The following is a 24,704-nucleotide window of genomic DNA, read 5'->3' on the forward strand; positions in this document are numbered from 1 at the left end:
TGCCTATAAAAGAAAAAAAATATATATATATTGTTTAGGGATCACAACTTATTTTGCAAAAACTATTTTAAGTAAAATTCTCTTGCAATTTTTTAAAAACAAATGTTGATGTTATTTTAGTAAAGGAGGACAGTGTAAATGTTGCTATTGTTTTGGAAGCCAAAACTAACTTCGGCAATATGAAGGGAAACTAATTTTGGGTGCAATATAAAGGTAGTTGACAGATACAAAATATTAATACACCAATTGTAATCATTAAGAGAATTTGTTGCATCAACTAATTCTGTCAACTCTCGAAGTTAAGGGACAATCACATCAACATGATATCTGAGATTTAAGGTTAAACAATCCATGCCATGCAAACTATACGATAGAAGGGTACATGAAGGTGCATTTAAACTGTTGTAGGGTCGTTGATTACTCCCAAGAAATCATCTTTTATGGTACCTATGCAGAACTGCAAAAAGGGGTAATATGTGATGTTAAATAAATGAGTTATAGAAGATATTAAAACCCTAAAACATGATAAATATTCATATCCAAAGACCGAAGGTAAGATAATTTAATAGTTCTTAAAACTGTAGAGTTCCAGCAATCAGCGTTCATCTTATACATGTTATAGCACTACGAGTGAGGGGAACGGAAGCATTTATAGGTTTAACATGTGCATGTGACTAAAAAAAACATGCGAATGAGTATTAAAACTTGATTCTCATCAAGAAATGGTGAGAAAAAGAACATTATCACATGCTAAAACTGTCACTTGGCTGCAATGATATTGGTATCATGAGGTAATTAAGACATCTTACACGAGTCATTTAAGACATGCTACACACACCGGCATACAAGATAATCATGTCAGGAAATACAAACAACAATCAAACATGTAACATCAACAAAGTGGTAGAATAATAACCATTCCCGGGCATAAAGTAACTGAAACTATTTGAGATCATGTGTGTTCTACATCTTACTAATAAAGTAAAATTGCAGCATGGGGCTGTAATGAATCTAATGATTCTTGCAACCACAAAAGTGTAAGGTAAGTTTTACCACTCCCTCACGATAGCTAGTAACATACTTGGTAGTCACTTTCATATTCCATGTTGATCACAGTTGACATGGGTTACTTGTATGATGATAAAAGATTAACCAACACAGTGGTAAAACGCAAGCATTAATTTATCCACTTGTATGATATGTACAAACTACTACTGCTGAGCCTATGATTTATATGAGCTTATAGAAACTGACAGTTATGAGCAATGAAACAGTGTATTATTTCATAGAAGGAAATGCGATCTAGCTCTACAATGAAAGCAAAAGTACATCCAGAGTAAGTGAATCCTAACCAGAGAGATATTCTCTCCTAACCAACTCAATAGCATAATCGTGAATACCCTCGACCTAGACTCTCCCTCCTTCAAAACACCAACCTTCCTTGAATGTAGGGACCCTTCAGCCCTCATAACTAACTTCCACTCTTTCCCTTACCATGTATACCTATTATGTAGTGGGCCTGTTCATGTTTGCTTTTATAATTGGACCATCCATGTCATAAGGCCCAAGGGCCCCTATCATCACGAGCTAAAAAATAAAACTATCATAAACTATGGCCGTTCTCTAGAATTTGTAATAGTAAACAGACATGCAAGAAACCAAAGCTATATCTGCCATAGTGCTATTAAAAGCTTTCATATCCTATTAACTTGAATTTCTTAAAGTATAATTGCATAAAGCTGATGGATCTTAACAGCATTGATAAAAGCAAAGTAAAAGATGCAATATATATAAGGACTTACAATTTCAGTGGCATCCACTCGAGTCCCAATTATCTTCAGTCTCACTTCACTATCTTTCTGGATTTTCACCTGGAAAAAAAAAAACAAATGATCAATGTCAAAAACATAGAAGAAAACACATGATAATGAACCCCTGAAAAACAATTTGCTCTCTTCTTTTCCAATGAGAAGTTATTATAAATTACATACTGATCCATCTGAAGTAGTATAGTTAGGCATGTCTCCAGACTGGAATTCCATATCATCCGGAATCAGCTGAAAGGAGAAAAACGGATCTCGTCAAGACAAAAATATATCAGAAAATAGTAATAAAGGGGAAATAAGATACCAAGGGAAGACTAGACTCAGCTCACGATTCAAAGATTGTAAATTAGCCTTTTTTTCCTAACATAGCAATATTGATCCGTAGTGTATATACTATATAGTCAATATGATAAAGCAAGAAGTCGATGACTATTATCACTTTTCCACTATTCAGAAGAACACAAGTGCTTATGCAACTTGACTGCAAGATTTTGGACAGCACTTAGTATTTCAATATATAAAAGAATAACTTAAGAAAGGTCATCTCTTTTATTCCTCAATTTAAGAATGATAAATAAATGGGAAACATAATTTTAGAGTTTAAAATGAAGGAACAATAATAGCAATATCTTAGGTATAAGTATATAACATGAAGATGATAGAGGCCTTTTCTGAAAGGTTATAAAAGACCTTACATGATTGGAAACAAAGATTTGAACCGGTCCAGCTTCAGCAAAAAATCCCATCTGTACAAAGAACACTCGACAATATGAACCACTTTATCCACGCAGTATAGTTAGACTTCTACATAACGCTACTAAAGAATAATATGTAAAGAGAAAGAAATTGTATAAACCTTGTTCACCATAGTAACAACAGCTTCTAAAATCTCTCCCTTAAATGGTCTAAACACAACACATTGGTACTTCACCGGAAAAGTCACAAACCCAGTCCCATCACGAATTAACCCTTTCCCGATGTTTTCAATTCCTGTCACTGCCACCACAAATCCATGTCGGCCACTGCATAATAGTTAAAAATCCAAAAGTTGCATCACTCCAAAGGCCAAAAACACAACCAGATTGAACTAAATTATGCATACTATTACAATCAAATGTGACTACAAAGTTATCAAGTACTCCCTCCGTCCCTAATTATAAGCACCCTTTCAAGGAAAAAATTTGTCCCTAAATATAAGCTCATTTTCAATTCCCTAGACACATTTATTATTACTTTTCCAAATATAACCCTACTTTGCATTGAAATAGTAAAGTTAACTACAAATACATCTTTTTCACAAAGAACAATATAGTAATTATAATACCCAAAAACACATTTATTACACCACCAACTTTTCTTAATAAGGGGGAAAAATTGCAAAGGGGCTTATATTAAGGGACGGAGGGAGTATTATTTTTACATATATAACCAATAACAGACTGAAATTATCACCTGCAAGTGCCTTCGACATCTTTCATTAGCTTGGAAACAAGATTATCGCGAAGATTACGTCCAAAGTAGCGTGGATGAAGTTGCATGTTTCGCTCCAACACAATGTGGAAAAACATTTTCTTATTTCTACCTTTTCAACTAACCTAGATTCAAATAATACCATAATAATAATACAGTCAAATTATGTTGTAACAAAGCGAGAACTGCGAACTAGTGAATGAAGAATAAACAAAAAAAAAAATCACAAGTTTCCGATGAAAATTGAATCGATAATTGAAGTTAGAGAGAGAGAGAGAACCTGTGTTGTGAGTGAACTCTGAAGTTAAGAACTGCGAAGGGAGAAGAATGAACACTGTGATTGTAGAAGCAATCGCACGAGAAAGAGAGAAGAATTAGGTATTTTTCTTTTCAACAATTAAGGTTTTCAGGAAAATAGAAATTAAAATGTTCTTTTATTGAATTCAATTGAATTGAATTGTACTGGGAGGTTTATTTATCAGGATCCGATTTTGTGGTTCATTCGATTTTGTCAGGTTCAACCCGGTTCAAACATCTATTTTTTGGGTTTTGTGTACGTGGTTTTTTAAAGCTTTCATCGTTCACCTCATTTGAACCTTATGTTAGCCGGGTCGGGTGCGGGTACGTCCTATAATTTTTTTTGACATGCCTATAATTTTTCTATTAATATAATTATATATATCAAATAATAAAATTATGTTGTTAAAACAAATAACTAAACATAAAAAATATCACACCACATTTTAAAAGTAATTTAAATTGTTCGAAACATCAAAATATGAAATTAAAAATAATTAGCTCAAAAATAGTCAATTATTTTTCTCTCCGTCATCACTAAAAAAAGCGACTTCTAGTTAGGTTCACCGAAAGAAATACTAGCAATTTCAAAAATATCAATTATATATTAAATAAATCACATTCATCTCTACGAATATCCCACATTTTCATTATAAGTATTATTATTTATCTTTCTTGAGAGAAGACGAAAATTAGTATGAATAAAAATTAGATCTTCATCTCTGAGTATATTCCTTTTCAACGAATGAGTGAATAATTAGGGCGGCTACTTTGTTATTGTTTTTTAGCAATAGTTGCTATTTTTATATTATAAATAAATAAAAAACTTAAATCTTCCTATAAAAAAAACTAATAAAAGAAAAAGAAGAAAAAAAACCGTGTATATTTGGATTGATGTACCACGCGCGTACAACAGTTGTACCACTCGCATACCCATTGCAAAAAAAAACGAGATACGGCATCGGTGCATATCGGGGGAGTACCGTACACGTACCGTTACCCGATATCAGTACTCTGTCTAAAATGGAGTACCCATGCATCATAGTTTGAACCCCAATTTATTTTATTTTGAGTAAAAAAAATTTCTTTCCTCTTTTAAGTTGAAATATATATTTATTTTTTTTGCTATTCAAATATATATTCTTCTTTATTTATAAAATATATTACTATAAAACCTAAAAACATGATGTAGGTATCTTTTAACTTAATCAAGGTTCTGGATTCGATTTTAATTCGTCTCTTTTGAGAAAGGTATCTCTTATGTGAGTGTGAGAGGAAATAATTTTAGCCGTGATTGATTTGGATATTTAGTAAATCTCGCTTTCTCTTTTGTAGAAAATTCTCTCTTTTGTTTCCTTTTAATGGAAAATTTTGAACCCAACCAACAACTATTGCTCTCCATTGTGTGGTTTTTTTTTAGAAATTTAAATGTGCAAAATTTTAAATTTTTTTTAATTAAGTGAAGAGAATTGTGGATATCAAAGGATATTTAAGAATACCAACGTCATCTACCATATTCCTATATATAATATAAAAAAGGCTAAAATGCATTTTTTGCCTCCTATAATATTACTTTAAAACTTAACTGCTTGTCAGATAAGTGTTGACTTGGTTAAAATTGACATTTTTCAAAAGGGGACAAACACAAGGGTCAGAAGTGTTATTTTGAAAATTATGAGATAAAAATCGCAAGTTTATGAAATTTAGGGGTCAAAAGTACAATTTAGCAACACAAAAATATTATATGATGAAAAAACAAATAATATAACATTCAATTGTTTACTTTACAAATATTAGATAAGTAATACACAATTTGTTTCCATAATTTTCATGTGATAAATGACTCTTGGAGTCATCCATATCAATCGCAAAAAACACCACAAATTAAAATTTTAACATTAATAAATCATACACAATTTACTCATTCTCGTGTATTAAATATGACTATTGAAGTCTTGCATATCAATCACAAAAAAACACACCAATTATTATATGCATAACACCGTCAATATATTATAATTCATGGAGAATGTTAACTTTTGCACTTAAGGCACATGTTAAGGAAGCAAAAATAGAAATTATTAAATGCTAATTTGTGCATTTTGACTTTTGAAGCATTAAATTTCTTATATCATTAAATGATAAATTTCTATTTTAGTATATCTTAACATGTACCTATAATTCATTCTCCTTTGTTTTTCTTAATACTACATGCATAATTATTTTCTTTATCTCTTATTTCTTTTCATATTTTATTTTGTATTTTGATCTTTTCTTTTCTTTAATCTTTTTTGCATACATTCTTACAAATAAAAGACAACTGTGCAAAATTACAAAGTTCAATCCAATCAAGTACCAATAATTGTGTAGGTAAACTTATTTTAATAATATTGTATCATATACACTAGACAAATAGTTCGACGGATATTTGTATATAATCTTAAAAAAAATGCATTTGATACCTTAAAAAAATTAAAAAAAGAATTATTTACCTATTAAATTTTTATTTTATTTTTATTTCTTTAACAATCATCCCAAAAGCACCCTTTAACATACCCATGAAAAAATAACAAATTCTAACATAACTAATCATAGTTATATCTCCTACCTAGTTCAACTATTGGTATTTCACAACATTGGTAAATAAATCAATAACAAAGTAAAGAAACATTTTAAAATACTAATCAATCTAATCTGATCTAATCTATGAATTCGTTTGATAAATCTATGAACAAATTTTATATACAATGTTTGGTGGACAACTCAAACATGGGATAAGAGGGCACACACTTTCGTGTTTAAAGCATTGCCCGAGTACATATTATTTTGATATTTTAGACACTGCACTTTTGAAATATATTATATAAAATTTTGAAATCACTAATAGAATTATAAACTTTTGAGCGCAATAATATGATAGCAGACAGGTGGAAACATGAAAAATCACAGAACATGATAAAATTTCATTGGACTCTTAACTAGATGTAAATAAACTTAGGTAGAATATTAGGCCAACTCAGAAACAAGAAATACAATTAAGTAGCAAAACTGATTTTAATCTAAGTTTAAATACGAGAGAATACAGTCTGGAATGAAACAAAACAGCGACCAAAATAAGAAAAGTAGCTCCCATCCATAATACCATAGCAAACTCAGAGCCTTCTACCTCTTCTACCACTCTTTCTGCGAGTACTGTCTGAAGGAATTGGGGTCACATCCTCTGCAAATTTAAAACAAAACAAATTCTTTATTATATATAATGAATGGACATTAAAAAAACGATAAATTCATTGTCAAAAATATACAAAAGATTTACACACACATACGCAACACAAATATAAACAGCACAGAAAAATAATAGACCATTTCCACAACTTAAAACATAAAGAAAACAAGTTTACCAGGATACAACATAAAAACTGGTTAAGAGAAATACCTATGCGACCAATTTTCATTCCTGAACGTGCCAAAGCACGGAGAGCAGCCTGAGCCCCAGGGCCTGGAGTTTTGGTCTTGTTTCCTCCGGTTGCACGGAGCTTGATATGAAGAGCAGTTATGCCTAATTCCTGTTCCAGAATACACAGAATCAATAAATGTTGACAGTAAATGATAAATGCCTTGAAATAAAAATTGCTACTGGGGACAGAAAAGCACATGAATAACAAGATACAAATAAATCCAATTACCTTGCATCTGGTAGCGACATCTTGTGCAGCAAGCATAGCAGCATATGGAGATGATTCATCTCTATCAGCTTTCACCTTCATTCCACCTGAAAAAAAAGATATACTTAGGAATGCATTTAACTACTTAACAGAAACCAAGGTTTTGTACATTTTGATTATCAGAGCCATCGAGAAAGTAAAGCAAAATCGTAAAAGGCAGCAAGGGTCCAGTTTGGATTGGATAACATGAGGTTGTCTACCAGAATAAATCTTGTGAGACTTGGAAAACATAAGAAAAAAGCTCAAGACGTCGTTCATAAGCTGGTCTTTGCTAATTTTCTCTCCAATATTGCTTATGAAAATAACATGTATGAAAAATTGAAAAAAATTTAACTTCATCTTCTGTTATAAAAAAAACCTTAGACGTAAGTTCATATTATGCTATAAATTGCAAATTAAGCTATTTATCATAATAAGGTCAAAGTCTTCAATTTCAGGCTGAACCTTAAGTTTAGAATTGGTAGGAACTAGAAAGTCATAAAATAAAAACATAGTTACAAATTCATATAAAAAACATAAAAATCTGATGATACATAATATAAAAACCAATTTCCACATTCGACAACAAATGCACATAAATTACAAAGCAAACTTAATAATAACTATATAGATCAGAGAAAAACACACTTACCAGTAATTCGGACAAGTGTTTCTCTCCCAGACAAATCAGTGACGTGCTGAAATAAACAAACTCATCCAATTACAACAAGAAATCAAAAACCACAAATTAAATACGAATTAGATAAAACAAAATTAGCTAAGAACACTCACAATGAAGGTATCGTTGAATGAAGCAAAGATACGAGCAACACCAAAAACGTGTTCTCCATCTTTAACAGCAGGACCAAGAGTCACAGTCTCTTCTTTAGGCTCTCTAACCTTTCTCTTCGACGACTACAATTACATCAACCAAAACATGATTAACTATCAGATCTTAGCTAAAACAGTTTCAATAACAAAGGAAAATCAATTCTGATGTTAAATCAACTAAGCAAATCGAAATCGAAAATCCTAAATTATTACAGATCAAGGTTGAAGGAGTGAACATACCATTGTTGAAGCTCTAGGGTTGTTTGGACGATGACGGCTTGCGTGCACCTTTTTCTTCTTGGCAGAGTTCAAAGCTTCAATGTTATTTTTGGTTTATATGGGAGAAGAATTTTATTATTATTAGGGTTTTGTGAAATTTGATATTGGATTGGGCCTTATGATACCGGGCCGAGACCGTGGACTTAGATCAAAGTGTGTTTCTTTTCATTCCCACCATCAAACATATCGCACATCCTTTTTAAACTCGAAAATAACCTTTATTATAACGTGTTTGGATTTTAAACTCTTGCGTGTAAAAAATCTTGAAAAATAAATACATGTAACCAATTTCTAAGAATAAATTTTTTAACCCAACCAACAACTCTTGCGTGTATGTGTTTTTTTTTTTAGAAATTTAAATGAGCAAAATTTTAAATTTTTTTTTTAAATAAGTGAAGAGAATTGTTGAACGTCATCTACCATATTCCTATATATAATATAAAAAAAGGCTAAAATGCATTTTTTGCCTCCTATAATATTACTTTAAAACTTAAGTGCTTGTCACAGAAGTTTTGACTTGTTTAAAATTGACATTTTTCAAAAGGGTACAAATATAAGGGGCCAGAAGTGTTATTTTGAAAATTATGAGGTAAAAATCGCATGTTTCTGAAATTTAGGGGTTAAAAGTACAATTTAGCAACACAAAAAAATTAAATTATGAAAAACAGATAATATAACATTCAATTGTTTACTTTACAAATATTAGATAAGTAATACACAATTTGTTTCCATAATTTTCATGTGTTAAACGACTTTTGGAGTCATTCATATCAATCGCAAAAAATACCACAAATTAATTATATGTGTTATAACCAATTTAGATCATCTAAAGTGAATAAAGTGTAAAGGGAGTAAATCAAGGGTTATGGTCGTAACAATTTCATGATTTGGTATGATGTATCTATAATATCCACATTTAATTTATTAATTAACGGTCGATGCTACTTAATTTGCATTCTAAAGTGAATCACTCACTTTAGAGGAGTCAGATCCCATGACACCACAAATCAATTATCAAATTTAAATTCAAAAATTAAAATTTTAACATTAATAAATCATACACAATTCACTCATTCTCGTGTATTAAATATGACTATTGGAGTCATGCATATCAATCACAAAAAAACCCACAACCAATTATTATATGCATAACACCGTCAATATATTATAATTCATTCTACTTAGTTTTTTTTAACACTACATGCATAATTATTTTATTTATCTCTTATTTCTTTTCATATTTTATTTTGTATTTTGATCTTTTCTTTCATTTAATCTTTATTGCATACATTCTTAAAAATAAAAGACAACTGTGCAAAATTACAAAGTTCATTGCTACTACAAAAATAAAAATATATATCATCTAACTATATACAATATTATTAAAATAAGTTTATGCCCATCTAATATTTGTACATATTATATGTATTACAAAAAAAAGTATTTGGTACTCCCCTTGTGACACTTTATAAGTAAAATTACATTTTTTAGGTACATTGTATATTTAATTTATATTGTCTGAAAAGTGTAATTTTACTTATAAAGTGTCCTAGAGGGAGTATTTTTAAGTATTTGGTCCTGGACAGTCGCCCATCTCGAACTATGTTGGGGGCTATCATTGTTTTTGCAAGTATTTATTATATAAGTTTGTTTTATCTTCAAGTATCCGTCGAACTATTTGTCTAGTGTATATGATATATTTTATTCACGGTATGTATGAAATTTTTGTTATCCTAAATCATTTATTTTAATCAATTTTATATATATATATATATATGTATATATATATATATATATAGGGGGCTGCTAATTTAGACCCAGTTGGGTCTAAATTAGCAAAGTGCACCTTTTCAGTTGGACCAAAATACCCATTCTTTTTAATTAATTAACCAAATTACCATCAATGGACGCGGATCCAGCGTCGCGCGCGTACCGCAGGACCATGGTTACAGGCCGTTGATTTCCATCAGACAGCCAAGATCTGATCTCATCAAGACTGTCTGATCAATCAGACAGCCCAGATCATCCGAATCCATCAGATTCCAGCGCGTGCACCACACTGGATTACACCCTGGAGAGAGAAGAATCTACTTTTTAAAAGCAGGACACGTTTCGCTGTCTGATTGGCTGGGCGTGATTTTTTTCCATTTAATACTTTGAACTCAATTATTTCGTTGTAAATTATTTTTTTATTTTTTTTTTATACCAAAATTCATAATTTTTTTTTCTCTACAAATAGAGACTTGGTTCGTTTGATTTGGACACAGAAAAAAAAACCCAATTTTTCACTACCTTAATCTCATTTTTCACTACCTTACATCAACTCACTGAAACCATTCTACCAGGAAAATGGTTTCAGAGTACAAATCTCTGAAACCATTCTACCAGCTAAATGGTTTCAGAAGCAAACACAATTAATAAATTACTCACTGAAACCATTCTACCAGTAAAATAGTTTCAGAGTACAACTATGTGCAACCATTCTACAAGCTAAATGGTTTCAGAAGCAAATAACTAATAATCAACTTACTGAAACCATTCTACCAGCAAAATGGTTTCAGATTACAACTCTCTGAAACCATTGTACCAGATAAATGGTTTCAGAAGCAAACACAATTAATAAATTACTCATTGAAACCATTCTACCAGTAAAATGGTTTCAGAATACAACTATGTGCAACCATTCTACTAGTAAAATGGTTTCAGAAGCAAACATTAGTTTTTAATTACCGTTTTATCTCATTTAATTAACTAAAAATAGTTTCAGGTCTCCAAAAATTTCATAAAATATACCAAAAGTTCCAGAATATTATCTACTATTTTCCTGGTATAATGGTTTCAGTGAGTTGGTTGAGTGATGCGTGTTAAATTACAACACACAAGTAACGTATTTAGTAGACAAAAAATGAGATTAAGGTAGTGAAAAATTGCATTTTTTTTTCGGTGTCCAAATCAAACGAACCAAATCTCTATTTGTAGAAAAAAAAAATTATGAATTTTGGTATAAAAAATAAAAAATAAAAAATTAATTTACAACGAAATAATTGAGTTCAAAGTATTAAATGAACAAAAATCACGTCCAGCCAACCATTGTGTGACACGTGTCCTACTTTTAAAAAGCAAATTTTTCTCTCTCCAGGGTATAATCCAGTGTGGCGCACGCGCTGAAATCTGATGGATCAGGATGATCTGGGCTGTCGGCTTGATCAGACAGTCTTGATGAGATCAGATCTTGGCTGTCTGATGGAAATCAACGGTCTGTAACCATGGTCCTTCGGTACGCGCGCGACACTGGATCCGCGTCTATTAATGGGTATTTTGGTTAATTAATTAAAAAGAATGGGTATTTTGGTCCAATTGAAAAGGTGCACCTTGCTAACTTAGACCTAACTAGGGTCTAAGTTAGAAAACCTCATATATATATATATATAGAGAGAGAGAGAGAGAGAGATACGAAACAAGAACAAACGATCTTAACCACCTGATTCAATTCTCTGTTTCATTGTAAAAAAAAAAAACACCAACTCATATGTGATAGTTCTCCAAAACCGATCACAAGAGGAGAAAGAGGCAACTAGAAAACGAACCATCCCTGAAAACACTCCTCAACAGAATATAGAAAAAAATTAGAGCTAAGCAGGCCATCTATTCCTACTTTACTAAAATATTATATTTCTTTCTTGATCTATGTAATATGCGAATAATGACGACGAAGGCTTCACTCCGACGGCGTGCACCTTCTTCTTCTTCGCAGAGTTCAAAGCGTCGATGTTGTTTTTGGTTTATATGGGAGAAGAATTTTATTATCGATTAGGGTTTTGTGAAATTTGATATTAGATTGGGCTTTATGATACCGGCTGAGACTGTGGACTCAAATCAAACTGTGTTTCTTTTCATTCTCACCCCCAAACATACTTCTCGCACACCCCTTTTAAACTCGAAAATACCCTTTATTATAATGTGTTCGGATTTTAAACTCTTGCGTGTAAAAAATCTTGCAAAAATAAATACATGTAATCAATTTCGAAGAATAAATTTTAATGTGGACTTTCTATTGAGGGTGTTCTACAATAGTAATGTGTGTTTATTATTTTGACTTAGACTTATATTTTTAAGTTTTTTTTTTTGTAGGTATATACACCAATCATAACATGATGACCCTAACATTATATTGGATCAAACTTTTAATCAAAACGCTACTGATCTAGCAACATCACATGTGAGATTAGTATAAGTTATATGATGAACTAGTTAAAATTTCTTATTTTATTTGAGTGTTTTTAAAATATGAAATGTATTTTAATTTATCTTTTTTATACAAAAATATAACATACATTATTTTGCTGGAAAAGAAATATAAAAATAAGGATCATATACCTACCATTAAGCATATATAACTTCGTGTGACACATCCCATCACTAGGGGTGCTCATATCCAAACCAATACAAATAAAAATCGAAAATCGATCCAAAAAAAACCGAAAACCGCAAAAAACCGAAGTTTTGTGGATGTGTTTGGATGTTCTTTTGTGAAAATCGTTGGATCAGATCGAATTTCGGATTGATTTCTTAAAACCGATCCAAACCGAACCAAACCGCATACATATATTTTAATATTTATTTATCTTTTTATTAGTATAAATATATACATATATTGCATTAATTTTTTTTTTTTTCATTTTAAATTTTGTTAATACTATATCTTAGTTTAATTTAATCTATTTTAAATTTTGATAATACTATATGTTAGTTTAATTTAATCTATTTTTTTTTACTTTTTATATGTTTCGAATATAATTAGTAATTGTCATTCCAAAATATTAATTTTCAATATATTATATGTTATATTTTACATCAAACTTAATATTTATTTTGTCAAAAATGTCAAACTATTATTTTGTAGCGTTTTTTATAATATTATATTTATTAAAAAAAATTACAATTTATAATTTGGATATCCAAAAACCGATCCAAATTAAACCGCATAATATTGGATCGGATTGGATCGGATTTTTTTATTTGTCATCCAAAACCAAACCAAACCGCAAATGAATTTATTTTTGGATCGGATGAGTTTTTGTCTCAAAATCGATCCAAACCAAACCGCGAGCACCCCTACCCATCACTGCAATCTTTTTTTTACAGCATAGATCAAACCAACTTTGACAAATAACTTTGATTAATTTGTATGCCAAATGAAATTCCGAAAACAAATTTAAATAAACACGTAATTAATAAAGAACAAAAAATGGTTATGGAATAAAAAAATTAGAAGATCTTTTATTCGGGTAGGGGTGTTCATGGTCGGTTTTTCTCCAAAACAAAACCATATCCATTTATAAACCATTTATTTGGATTAGGATGCAAAACCAAATCCACTTTTTATTTAAAACCGGTTACTAAACTGGTTATAAAATTTAGTTATGATTATATAACTGGTTAAAATTAGAAATTGGATTTTAAATTGATTATTTATCAAATTTGATTTTAAACTGGATATTTCTTAAATTCAATTTTAAATATGATTACTTTTCATTTTAAAAAGAATAATTTTTAAAATAAATCATATTTTCTTGAAATAAAAAACTTAATTCTATGTACTAAAAAAAATACTTATATTTATTTAAAAAATAAAAATATTAAAAAATAATTTTTTTGTAAAATTAAAATCAAAATAAAAAATTACCGATTTTTTAAAAAATAAAATAAAAAAAATAATAACACTAAAAAATAGTTTTTAGTGTTACAGCCTTATAGGAAAAAAACTAAAAGAATATACTGAATTGTTTTCAAAATAAAAACATTATTAAATCAGTTTTTTTTTTAATTTCTGTAAATTATTATTTATTAAATTAAATAGAAAAGGGCGTGGTTGGTGGCGGCCGGCCGCAGGAGCACCACCACTGACCACCGTATCGGCCACCGGAGGTCCGCCACGAGTCATTGGATAAACCGCCGTCCGACGTTGTGACCGCCGGATCTCCGTCGCGCCAGCCGCCGGTGGTCTGCGTTGACCACCGGTCCTCCATCACAAACTTTAAATATTTATTTATTAATTTATTTATATAAATAATGAATTTGAAAATTTGGGCTTTGGGCCATTTGACTTGTCAACACAAAAAACATATTGGACATTTGAAAAATTAGGCCATTTGAAAATTTGGTTTTGGATATGGATCTCTGGTTAAATAAGTAGTTTTTGTTTTTGGATAACCTAACCATATATTAAGGAACCGATTAATTTCATTTTAGAATTAACTGATTTTTTAATTTTGGATGTGGATGTGATTGTGGATTTTAACTACAATCGGTTATTTTGTGCACCCCTATTGAAGAAACCGGGCTTGTTGTTCCATATCACATGAGAGAAATGAGGGTGATTGACTTAGTGTGTGTCAAATTGGTAATTGGAGGCTTGAAATGATGAGTGATTGGCTGCCTAATAACATTATTAGCAAGTTTCTGGCCATGCTTCCCCCAAACTGTCATCACGGTAGTGACAAGAGGGTCTGGAATGGCTCGATTTGTTTAGCTAAGTTTCTTTGCACGTTTAATAATGATAGATATGGAATGAGGTATGGTCAAAAATTTGGAGGCTCAAGGTTTGAGAGAGTTTGAAGTTTCATGTGTATAAATACAACATGATTGGCTTAGGCCCGGTGTATTCAGCTCAATAAATGGTGTCGTCTATTTATTTTTTTATCTAAAAATCGCACAACCACAAAATTTTAGACAATGTCTCACTTTTCATATATGACTTTAGACATTGAAATGTTCTTATCAAGATGTTTGAGACGATGCCAAATTGGTTGGGTACACCGAAGAAAGGCGTTGTGATTCGATAAAAGAGGTGTACCTACAAAGACTCATACTCAAGTAATTGAGGTTTTTACTATAATAGAGAACATACATTTTATCAAGGGTTGATGATCTATAAGTGATGTATAGGAAATGCTATGTTTTGATATAATTATGCAGTTGATTGGATCTCGTTGTGATTCGAAGATCACCTGTCATCAAAGAATAATGATTTGATCACAGAGACTTAATTATCTGTGTGTTGTAGGCTTGTAGCATCCCATAGGAACACGGATTTGAGCCTTTGCTCGGAACAAAGTAAAGAAAAGTTTGGAAATTTTTAACTATATATAAAAGTCGTACTTGAGATGTTTGACTTTAAATAAGTCGTACCTGTACTACTTTACAAACAAACTAATTCATGCATGTCAAATGTGACTTCCATATAAAATGATGGATATCCGCACATCTAAGATGCGTGACTTACACTTTTTTTACTACAAAAACGATATTCATTCATTTAAATTGGTAGATTATATCGACTATAAACAAAAATTCAACATCTTTGATGCAACTTATACTTAGTGAAGTAAAAAAAAAAACCTTCATTATACCTTTACAAACTGTCTGCCTCAAAATATACATATTCAAGTACATATCAGTAAGATTTTGACCTCTTGATTTGTTTCTTAATTCAACACATTGTACCAAATGTCAACCAACCCCACCTTAGAAAGTGAGGTATATATATGTCCCAACTCATTTCATTTTAATATACTTTCTTTTTTATATAAGCTAAAATTTACATTCAACTAACACTCATTACATCACAGTGACATTCAATAATTAATTAACATTTTCATATTGCATGATCATTTCTTAAAAATTTAAAGCTTTCTTTATACAAAAAGCAGATGTAGTCCCTTCACTACTACACTTTAAAAGCTCTCTATGCCATACCATAAACAATCATATCCTAAAGCATCTTTAGCTTCAAAACTCAAAGAGAGACACTGTGAGAGGAACTTAAGTGTTGCTTATAGGAGAATGCACATTTCTTGCGAGTCATTGTGCTTTGTTATGGTTTCATTTTATGTTTCTGTTCTACCCTTCACTCAATGCACAAACTTGGAGGAAGTGAGTCATTTTAATAGCCACAAGAACACAAATAACAAAGTTCACAAGGTATACCAATTTCTTTCTTTGAAGTTTCCTATGTTTTTTATCTTCATGTTCTTCTCCTTCTTCTCAATGCTACTAACTGTTTAAGCCCCGTCGGCAATAAATATATAACATCGGTCGCCAAATTAGTCACTACAAATTAGCAACTAATGGCTTAGTAATTGTTCTAAAATCAGTCCTTAAATCAATGATCAGCCACTACATATTAGCGACGAGTGGTTTAGTAACAAATTAGATCAGTGAATAAACTGGTCACAAAGCACGACATAGTGATCGATTTTATCACTTTAGTGACCAATTTTGCGGTCACTAAACGACGAATTTCTAGTAGTAGGTTTAATATATCTCACCAGATTCATTAACTTTTCAATGAATCTGAAAAGTGATTTTTTGCTTATATTTAAAACCAGAGGAGTAATATATTTTTATTATCTCTCTTTTATTTTCTTACATGATGAAAAAAATACAAATTATGAATGTGAAGCAATGTGTGTGTGTGTATATATATATATATATATATATATATATATATATATATATATATATATATATATATATATATATATATATATATATATATATATATATATAATTAATTAACTACTAACTACTGGTTAATATAGCAGGTAAATAATCAGAAATCATCTGATATAGCATTACATGGATTGCTTCTATGGGGTTCAATGGGATTCTTAATGCCTCTTGGGATACTTACAATCAGAGGATCCAATAAATCTAAACCTGGATCAAGAAAGAGTAGAGTACTCTTCTATTTGCATGTTACTTTTCAGGTCATGTATCTCTTTCATTAAATCTTGTAAAAAAGATTATACAATGAATTTGTTGATTATTTTTGTTAAGTACTTGACATTAACAAGTGGATTAGTGGTAAATTATCTCAGTGGAGTATATAAGATGCTTTCTTCAAAGTTACATTGTGTAATCATTGAAATTTTGATCTTTGTGGAACAACATAATCATAACTTATAACAACTTTAACTTTTATAGTGGTGTGTGTGTCCAATTCTTTTTTTAATTATTTATTTTCTTTTATACCATACATGATTATGATTACCATTTGAACCTAATTAGAATTTTAATTATAGTACATTTAAAATAGTAGTTGCAAAAAATATTCTGTTTGTCTTTTTCCCTTTTATTGTAAAAATAGTCTAACATTTCATCTAACAGATGCTTTCAGTACTTCTTGCCACAGTTGGAGCTGCTATGTCATTGAAAAAATTTGAGAATTCATTTGACAACAACCATCAAAGATTAGGTCTAGCACTTTATGGTGCTATACTTGTGCAAGCTTTCATTGGATTTTTCAGACCTCACAGGTTAATTCATTCAGATTTACACCTCATTCAATGCTAATAATCCAAATAACATAACCTTTATACTTCTGGCTAAATTGCATCTTTGGCCTTTAATTTTTACAAACTTGCAATTTTGACCTCATAACTTTCATAATAACATTTTTGACCCTTTAGCTTTAGTCCGTTTTCAAAAGGTTGGCCTCCACTGATTTTACCAAGTCAACACACGTAGACAATGACTCACATGTCACGTCATCATGTCTCGCCACATAGGCTAGCATGACTTGTGAGTCATTGCCTACGTGGCAAGACATACTGACCGGACAGTCGTTAAAATGTTTAACAAGTGCCCGAAGACACTCATTAGGATTTCCCTTTCCCTTTTAATTACAAAATTGTAGCCTTATTTTTAAGACCAAACATGCTCATATATTGTTTTAGTCTAGATGTTTTACATATTCTAATTGAATTTGCAGGGGAAAGAAACAAAGGAGTTATTGGTACTTGGTACATTGGATACTAGGGACAATAGTTTCACTTGTGGGGATCATCAACATTTACACAGGATTAAAAGCCTACCATAAGAGAACCTTAAAAAGCACAATGTTTTGGACTATACTTTTCACAGTGGAAGTCTCATTCATTGGATTGATTTATCTCTTCCAAGACAAATTGGAGTATATGAAAAAGCAAGGAGTGATTGAAGGAAGTGATGAGTCAACTATTTCATCTTACCAAGATATAATTCCTCAAAGGCAACAAAATCAAAAAGAGATGTTGCCAATTGCATGTGGAAAGATAAATGCACTTGGGAATCTGTTTGACTAATACATGACGGTTATTGTAAGCGGCAGAGTGACATTACACGTCGCTTTGAATTATCAAAAGAAATAATAATGTGATGACTTTTTTTTGCTTTACATTTTGATTAGGTTATTGGTTTGTTGGTAATTTTTACTCTAGTTTTTGGTGCATGCACTTTATATATATGCAAGTGGGATATGATTTTTTGAAAGGTAAGTTTGATAGAGTGCATTCATCAAAAAGTGAAGGTTGATTTTTTTTTTTCTCTTCATGGATTTTTCAATGTATATTTTTCACATGTATTAATGAACATCATAAGTGTGTGTGTAATACTGACCTGTGTAGACACTTGTTGTAAAACGGTTTACTGACTTTATAAAAAACAGAAAAACGAATTTTCAAAATTGGCAACGAATTAAATTATTGGCTGAGTCGCGTACTAGGTCGCTTTCTTTAAGACGTTTCGCGGAACTACTCGAAGAAGTGCACTGTAGTATATCGACCGCGAAGTCCCCAGGATAAAACAGCCGTTTTCAAAGAAAATACCGATAAACTACTGCACTGTAGTATCGGTCAGAATAACACCAAATATGGTACGAAATATCGAACCACTCTATTGATATACAAATATCAATTCTACGGTTTACAACCGTTTCAAATTTTGAAACAACCAAAATTTAACGAAGAAGAAAAAATAGAGAGGAAAGAAAGCAGTTTCTCAGAATTCAGAGAAAAAGAAAAGTGATTTTAAAACTGAAGAGAGTAAGTGGTATTTATAGGCAAGCAGGGAGCTGGAATCAGAGGATTTTTAGGAGCTGAGATAACTCAGTCAAAATTCCAAACGTGGCTAAAAAATAGGACACGCAGGCACACGTATTATTTGACCGTTTTAACAGATACAAATCTGTTCAGACTTGGTCTTAGCACATTTAACATGTGCGAATTAAGGGACACACTAAAAGAAATTTAAATTTCAAAAATTTCTTAGTATTAAAAAATTAATATATCACCCAAGCCCAAGCCCAAGCCCGAACCGAGCCGGCCGGTCGGACGGCGGCGCGCGCGCGCGTGTGATATTCGACATTGTGTGTGGTCTCCCTTTCTTACAAAAGTGGGTACCCCAAGGGCACACCCTTGGATTGCCACCTTGTGGTATATAAACACTACCAAGTGGTGTGATTTTTCCAATGTGGGACTCAAAGAGCCTTTTTTCAATTCACACTACACATGGTTCTAACAAATGTGTTTACTTCAATACCAAGTTTCCTCTTATTCCTTCATCATGTTCCAACAACACTTGTGTAAGAAGCAGTGTGTGGATGAATATAAGTTTTGAAACAAATAATATATTTATATTGCAATACTTCAAATGAAAGTGTATGCATGGTGTTGTTCATAATTTACTTGCTTAATTTGCATATTCACGAGTAAGCAATCATGAATACTTTCATCACAAGTAGTCTATATTACCAAGGATCAAATTTATGATGGCTCACAGCCTCACACATACATAGAGGACCATTGTTATGAAAGAGAAACACAGAGTTGGCTATATCATTCATTATTCTTCTTATTATTTTTAGAAATGTATCAATCTTAATTCATTTTTGAAGCAAATCAATCTTAATTCATGATAGTAAAAGAATATGTTAAAGACAATAAAATAATGGTAGAAGCCTGAGAGGCTCAATTGACAAAATCAGATAGTTGAAAACAAAGGTTTTCCATTACGGGTAACATTATATTATATAGTTGTACGTGGTTTGACGTTATATAGATGGACGAGTGAAATATTTTCATCTGCGGGGATAGCTCAGTTGGGAGAGCGTCAGACTGAAGATCTGAAGGTCGCGTGTTCGATCCACGCTCACCGCAATTATATTTTATTTTTTCGTTAATCATCAGCAATTAATCGGGTTTTTATTTTTGTGGGCTACAATTGCAGGCCTGAGGCCCAAATCGTATGTAGCGCTAATATCCGTATCATTTTTGCTATCGACGCCCTAAGTCATTGTAGGCACAATATTTTTTATTTTATTTTTTTTGCGTAAATTTGAGAAGAAGAAAAAAGCTTAATCATTTTTTGCTACCATTATAGGGTGTAAGTAAACTTGTATTATGTTGTGTATAATGAATATCCACCGTAAACTATACAGTATTAGAAAGAAAAAAAGATAGACAGTGATTCAAGAAAAAAATTGTGCAATTTTTTTATTGGCTAAATTGCACTTTTGACCCCCTAACTTTCACAAACTTGCAATTTTGGCCTCCTAACTTTTATAATAGCACTTCTAGCCCATTTTGCAAAACCTCAATTTTGACCAAGTCAATGCTTATGTGGACAAGACCAACATGCCACCTCAACATCTCATGCCACCTAATTATTATTAATAAAAAAAAATTAAAAAGAAATTGAAAAGCACTTAAACTCTTGAAGGCATTGTGATTAATTTAATGTCTAAAATCGAAATCTTCCTGGTGGTGAAATGCTTACTCCAATTTTTGCAAGTTCAAACAACAACCATGTTTCTTCATGTTTCATTCTCCATCTACTTCTGCATTCATGATATTAGAACATGAAACTCCATATTTCAATGACCGACCACTTCCCAAAACCACATCAAAATTCCCTACCTGGATTAGCTCTGTTTTGGGTTTCCAGCACCAATCATTGTATTGGGCAAACTGAACAAACACATCACCAGAAAATAATTGCATATCAAACACAACAGTCATGCATGCACATATTTCAAGTCCTTAAGGAGATTACTCAAGTTAATTGCATAAGCTAATTTATGGATCGAAGCAATCTAAACACATGTAGTATAATTGTAGTAGTAAGTATTTGCTAAATAAAGGCAATAAAATAATCTCATTTGCTCATGCATGAATGAGAATCTAGATGTCAATCTGCTTAACATGAATGAGAATCGGAGTTATTAGTAGCCAATAGCCATAGTAGATAAATGTGTGGCTCATACACATTGATAGATATGTGAAATTGCATATTTTTACCGAAAAACCACTGCCATAGTACATTGATAATGAAATGCTATAAGCTTATTCTTGTCCAAAAAAAAAACTACTAGCCATAGTACATAGATGCGTGACTCGTACACATTTATTAGGTTCAAGGTAGTAACATGCTACAGAAAATAGTTATTTAACATGAATGAAAAGACAATGGGCTAGGCTCCACTCCTCGCTCGAGCTATCAGCTTTCAAAGAAATGTCAACGGCGTTTCTTCCCCGTAGCTGCTTCCCATGCCTGTATGACATGATTCACAATTTCTTCTACACCAACATTGTGCTTCACCTGCACATTGATGCGGAAATAAAGTTAACTAGAGTAGTGGAAAATTGACAGGTTATCATCGTTCAAAATACAAGACAGGTCATATAAAGAATGTGGTTAGGAATTAGAATGCTAGAAATAGAAACTCTGCAGTGAAGAAAAGATCCCTGTGCTAATTATAAGGTTCACAATTGATTGAATACTTCATAGCTCGCAACAAGCTGTATTATGCCTTAAAGACTCTACAAGGAAGCGGAACTTGCCCATAATATATTAATCAAATGAGATAATCACACACATTAAATGTTTATATAGCCAAGTTTCAATTATAAATACTCACACCCTTGTCTGCTTATTTCCAATTCAGAAAACAAATCTAAGATTCACTGCACAACATAGCCACCAATTGTGGATCCATGACGGTTGTTTGTGAACAATTTCAATTGTTTAAACAAGGGAAATGTGCAATTCCAACCAGATACCAAGTCACAAAGGGCTATACATGATTTTAAGGTTAGGCCATTCACTTTGTATTAATGGTTCTTTACTATTATGAAAGATGAAATGACAATTTCAGAATGTATGAACTTTTGCATTTACTTTTGCAGAAACAAATGCAAAAGTTTAGATGACTCAACAGTGTTAACTTGGGAATCGGATTCCCTGCAATCACGTATCGTCTATCAAGCGATCAAAACCATCTAATCTTTGATTGACAACTCCTGTTGTGCTGACTGTGTGGATTTCATGACTGCAGAGAATCCGAATTGTGCTGGATATACTCAAAGCCACAAAGGTTGCAAGAAAGAAAAACTAGACAACATCCTTAACTAACTAACTAACCTGAGCAAATACAAATGGCCCGCCATCTCTCATCCTAAGAGCATCGCGCTGCATGACAGACAAGTCAGCCCCAATTGCTTGTGCAAGGTCGGTCTTGTTTATCACCTGGAATTAAGTCCGGCTTGATTAGTTCCATAATCATATTCAAAAACAAAAATGAAAAGAATTCTATAGAGAAAATTGGGAGTGTCACAGACAGTTATGCAGTATATAGCACACTTACAAGGAGATCAGCTTGTGTGATTCCAGGACCACCTTTCCTAGGAATTTTATCACCACCAGATACATCTATTATGTAAATAATATAGTCAGCCAGTTCCCTGCTGAAATTGGCAGCCAAGTTATCTGCACAAAAACTCAAATCAACATCCAAAGTTTTTGGTATCAAACTTATAAACATATATAAGGGTAATAACATGTAGTTTTTGGTATCCAAAGTTTTTTGACATTTAGTCCTTAAAATTGTAGGTGTCATACAATTTGGTCTCTATTAATAAAATTTCAAAATGTTTATCTAAAACTGAAAACTGCCGATCAAATTAGTTCATCCACGAAAATTTCAGGAACCAAACTGACATCCAAAAGTACTAGTCCATACACGAAAACTTCAGGAACCAAATTGACATCCAAAAGTACCAGTCCATCCACAGCAATTTCAGGAACAAAACTAACGATCCAAAAGGACTAATATGATCAAAGTTTTTCAATTCCGGAGACCATTTCGGTTAATTCGAGGGACTAAATTTTTTATAACATATAGTGTAAGAGACTGTGGGCATGTTTGCTTGTGCAGTGACAAAAAATTGATTTTGAATGAACTCATTTTGTAAAACTAATTTTAGTTAAAAAATTTATGTTAAATGGTTTATGTTTGGATACATTTAGAGTCAAAAGCTACAAATCCTAGCTTCAAATTAGAATTGAATCTAGAGGCAACATCAATTCCAATTGGCATCATCCAAACATGCCAAAAATGAATTTAGACACAAAATTGATTTTGCCTCCATAACTGTTCTACGTAAAAGTTAAAACTTAAAACCATAATTTGTAGCTTGTGATTCTAGAATTGATTTTTACACTCAACTTTAATGTTCAACTCACTTTTACTTGGATTAGTCAGAATCAATTTTACATAATCAATTAACTCAAAATCAATTTTTTTCACCGGAGAACCAACATATGCACATGCAAATAATCAATCTTTCTAACTCAATTTAAAACACAATCAGTAAATCAGCTTTATAATACCTCCCCCAGATTCACAAAGAAGTAAATCAGCTTTATAAAGATTTGAAAGCTCTTCAAGTGGACCAAGATTAATACTAATATCTTCACGAATTGCTGCATGTGGACAACCACCAGTTTCAACAGCACGTATCCTTTCCTCTGGAAGTGCTTTATGTTTCACCAAAAACTCACCATCTTCTTTAGTAAATATATCATTAGTCACCTAAAATCAAATTTATAAAAAAATATAAAAAATCGATTTTTTTTTTCCATTTTTTGTGAAAAATTTCAGATTTTGCAGAGTTATTTGGCACTTACAGCAGCGAGACTGTAATGATCTCTAAGATTTTGACAAAGGGCTAACATCAAAGCTGTTTTACCAGTACCAACAGGTCCACCAATGCCAACAGTGAAAGCTCTTTCATTGAAATCTCTGTTTGGAAGAGGTTGAGCTCTTCTGCTGAAGAATCCAGGTGAGTAAATGGGTTCGTGTGAATGTGGTGCGAGACCATCGTGGCTGTGGTAAACTTTTCCATCAGCACCTACCCATGAATCTGCATGCTTGTGGTCATGGTCATGGTCATGGTCATGATGCTCATGGGTGTGCTCGCCTCCAGAAGCCATTGGTTATTGTTGGATTGTTACTAAACTAGATTCTCTCTATTTTCAATGCTATTTCAATTTTAAGTCATTCTAATTGGAGACTGATTTTTTATCCATTGACAGTGTAATTTTATTTTTTAAAAAAATGACAGTGTAAGTAATATTTTGGCTTAATTAATAAAATAGTCCCTTAAAGATATTTTTGGTTTTAGATTGGTCCTTTAAA

At 31.7% G+C, this 24,704-nt stretch overlaps 4 protein-coding genes and 1 non-coding gene across 6 annotated transcripts; 2 read left to right on the forward strand and 3 right to left on the reverse strand.

Annotated features, from left to right (window-relative positions):
• Window positions 1-180: 180 nt before the first annotated feature.
• Window positions 181-3,754, reverse strand: LOC123918777 (DNA-directed RNA polymerase II subunit RPB7). Its single transcript, XM_045970924.1, has 7 exons — window positions 3,577-3,754; window positions 3,279-3,421; window positions 2,683-2,848; window positions 2,522-2,572; window positions 1,992-2,057; window positions 1,803-1,871; window positions 181-457 (listed from the first exon to the last, which is right to left on the reverse strand). Exons 2-7 carry the CDS (start codon window positions 3,392-3,394, stop codon window positions 395-397), a joined length of 531 nt encoding a protein of 176 aa, XP_045826880.1. The 5' UTR covers window positions 3,395-3,421; window positions 3,577-3,754; the 3' UTR covers window positions 181-394.
• Window positions 3,755-6,536: 2,782 nt separating this feature from the next.
• On the reverse strand, window positions 6,537-8,526 carry LOC123918778 (40S ribosomal protein S14). Its single transcript, XM_045970925.1, has 6 exons — window positions 8,369-8,526; window positions 8,090-8,212; window positions 7,950-7,995; window positions 7,280-7,365; window positions 7,030-7,159; window positions 6,537-6,813 (listed from the first exon to the last, which is right to left on the reverse strand). The coding sequence occupies exons 1-6, from the start codon at window positions 8,369-8,371 to the stop codon at window positions 6,746-6,748; spliced, it is 456 nt and encodes a 151-aa protein (XP_045826881.1). The 5' UTR covers window positions 8,372-8,526; the 3' UTR covers window positions 6,537-6,745.
• Window positions 8,527-16,039: 7,513 nt separating this feature from the next.
• On the forward strand, window positions 16,040-18,853 carry LOC123918779 (cytochrome b561 domain-containing protein At4g18260-like). 2 transcript variants are annotated; one of them, XM_045970926.1, is made up of 4 exons: window positions 16,040-16,390; window positions 17,011-17,178; window positions 17,579-17,727; window positions 18,183-18,853. In XM_045970926.1, the coding sequence occupies exons 1-4, from the start codon at window positions 16,157-16,159 to the stop codon at window positions 18,532-18,534; spliced, it is 903 nt and encodes a 300-aa protein (XP_045826882.1). In that variant the 5' UTR covers window positions 16,040-16,156; the 3' UTR covers window positions 18,535-18,853. The 2 variants fall into 2 exon arrangements, with proteins under 2 accessions (XP_045826882.1, XP_045826883.1); XM_045970927.1 differs by having other exon boundaries at window positions 16,050-16,390; window positions 17,014-17,178.
• A 1,459-nt stretch (window positions 18,854-20,312) lies between these two features.
• On the forward strand, window positions 20,313-20,385 carry TRNAF-GAA. Its single transcript has one exon. It is a non-coding gene; the product is annotated as a tRNA-Phe (tRNA).
• A 1,039-nt stretch (window positions 20,386-21,424) lies between these two features.
• Window positions 21,425-24,575, reverse strand: LOC123918781 (urease accessory protein G). Its single transcript, XM_045970929.1, has 5 exons — window positions 24,194-24,575; window positions 23,897-24,098; window positions 22,872-22,993; window positions 22,649-22,753; window positions 21,425-21,826 (listed from the first exon to the last, which is right to left on the reverse strand). The coding sequence occupies exons 1-5, from the start codon at window positions 24,497-24,499 to the stop codon at window positions 21,743-21,745; spliced, it is 819 nt and encodes a 272-aa protein (XP_045826885.1). The 5' UTR covers window positions 24,500-24,575; the 3' UTR covers window positions 21,425-21,742.
• Window positions 24,576-24,704: the final 129 nt, after the last annotated feature.

This window comes from Trifolium pratense, linkage group LG3, assembly GCF_020283565.1.
Source record: "Trifolium pratense cultivar HEN17-A07 linkage group LG3, ARS_RC_1.1, whole genome shotgun sequence".
Taxonomy (NCBI): Eukaryota; Viridiplantae; Streptophyta; class Magnoliopsida; order Fabales; family Fabaceae; genus Trifolium; species Trifolium pratense.

Coding starts and splice junctions, on each gene's coding strand:
- LOC123918779 (XM_045970926.1), top strand. CDS start 16,157: ATGCCATACCATAAACAATCATATCCTAAAGCATCTTTAGCTTCAAAA. Junction 17,179..17,578: donor ATTTGCATGTTACTTTTCAG/GTCATGTATCTC, acceptor TTCATCTAACAG/ATGCTTTCAGTACTTCTTGC. Junction 17,728..18,182: donor GGATTTTTCAGACCTCACAG/GTTAATTCATTC, acceptor TTGAATTTGCAG/GGGAAAGAAACAAAGGAGTT.
- LOC123918778 (XM_045970925.1), bottom strand. Junction 7,996..8,089: donor CATTCAACGATACCTTCATT/GTGAGTGTTCTT, acceptor TGTTTATTTCAG/CACGTCACTGATTTGTCTGG. Junction 6,814..7,029: donor AATGAAAATTGGTCGCATAG/GTATTTCTCTTA, acceptor TTAAATTTGCAG/AGGATGTGACCCCAATTCCT.
- LOC123918777 (XM_045970924.1), bottom strand. CDS start 3,394: ATGTTTTTCCACATTGTGTTGGAGCGAAACATGCAACTTCATCCACGC. Junction 2,849..3,278: donor GATGTCGAAGGCACTTGCAG/GTGATAATTTCA, acceptor ACTATTATGCAG/TGGCCGACATGGATTTGTGG. Junction 2,058..2,521: donor AAATCTTTGTTTCCAATCAT/GTAAGGTCTTTT, acceptor TTCTCCTTTCAG/CTGATTCCGGATGATATGGA.
- LOC123918781 (XM_045970929.1), bottom strand. CDS start 24,499: ATGGCTTCTGGAGGCGAGCACACCCATGAGCATCATGACCATGACCAT. Junction 22,754..22,871: donor TCACACAAGCTGATCTCCTT/GTAAGTGTGCTA, acceptor ACTTAATTCCAG/GTGATAAACAAGACCGACCT. Junction 21,827..22,648: donor GGCCATTTGTATTTGCTCAG/GTTAGTTAGTTA, acceptor ATCAATGTGCAG/GTGAAGCACAATGTTGGTGT.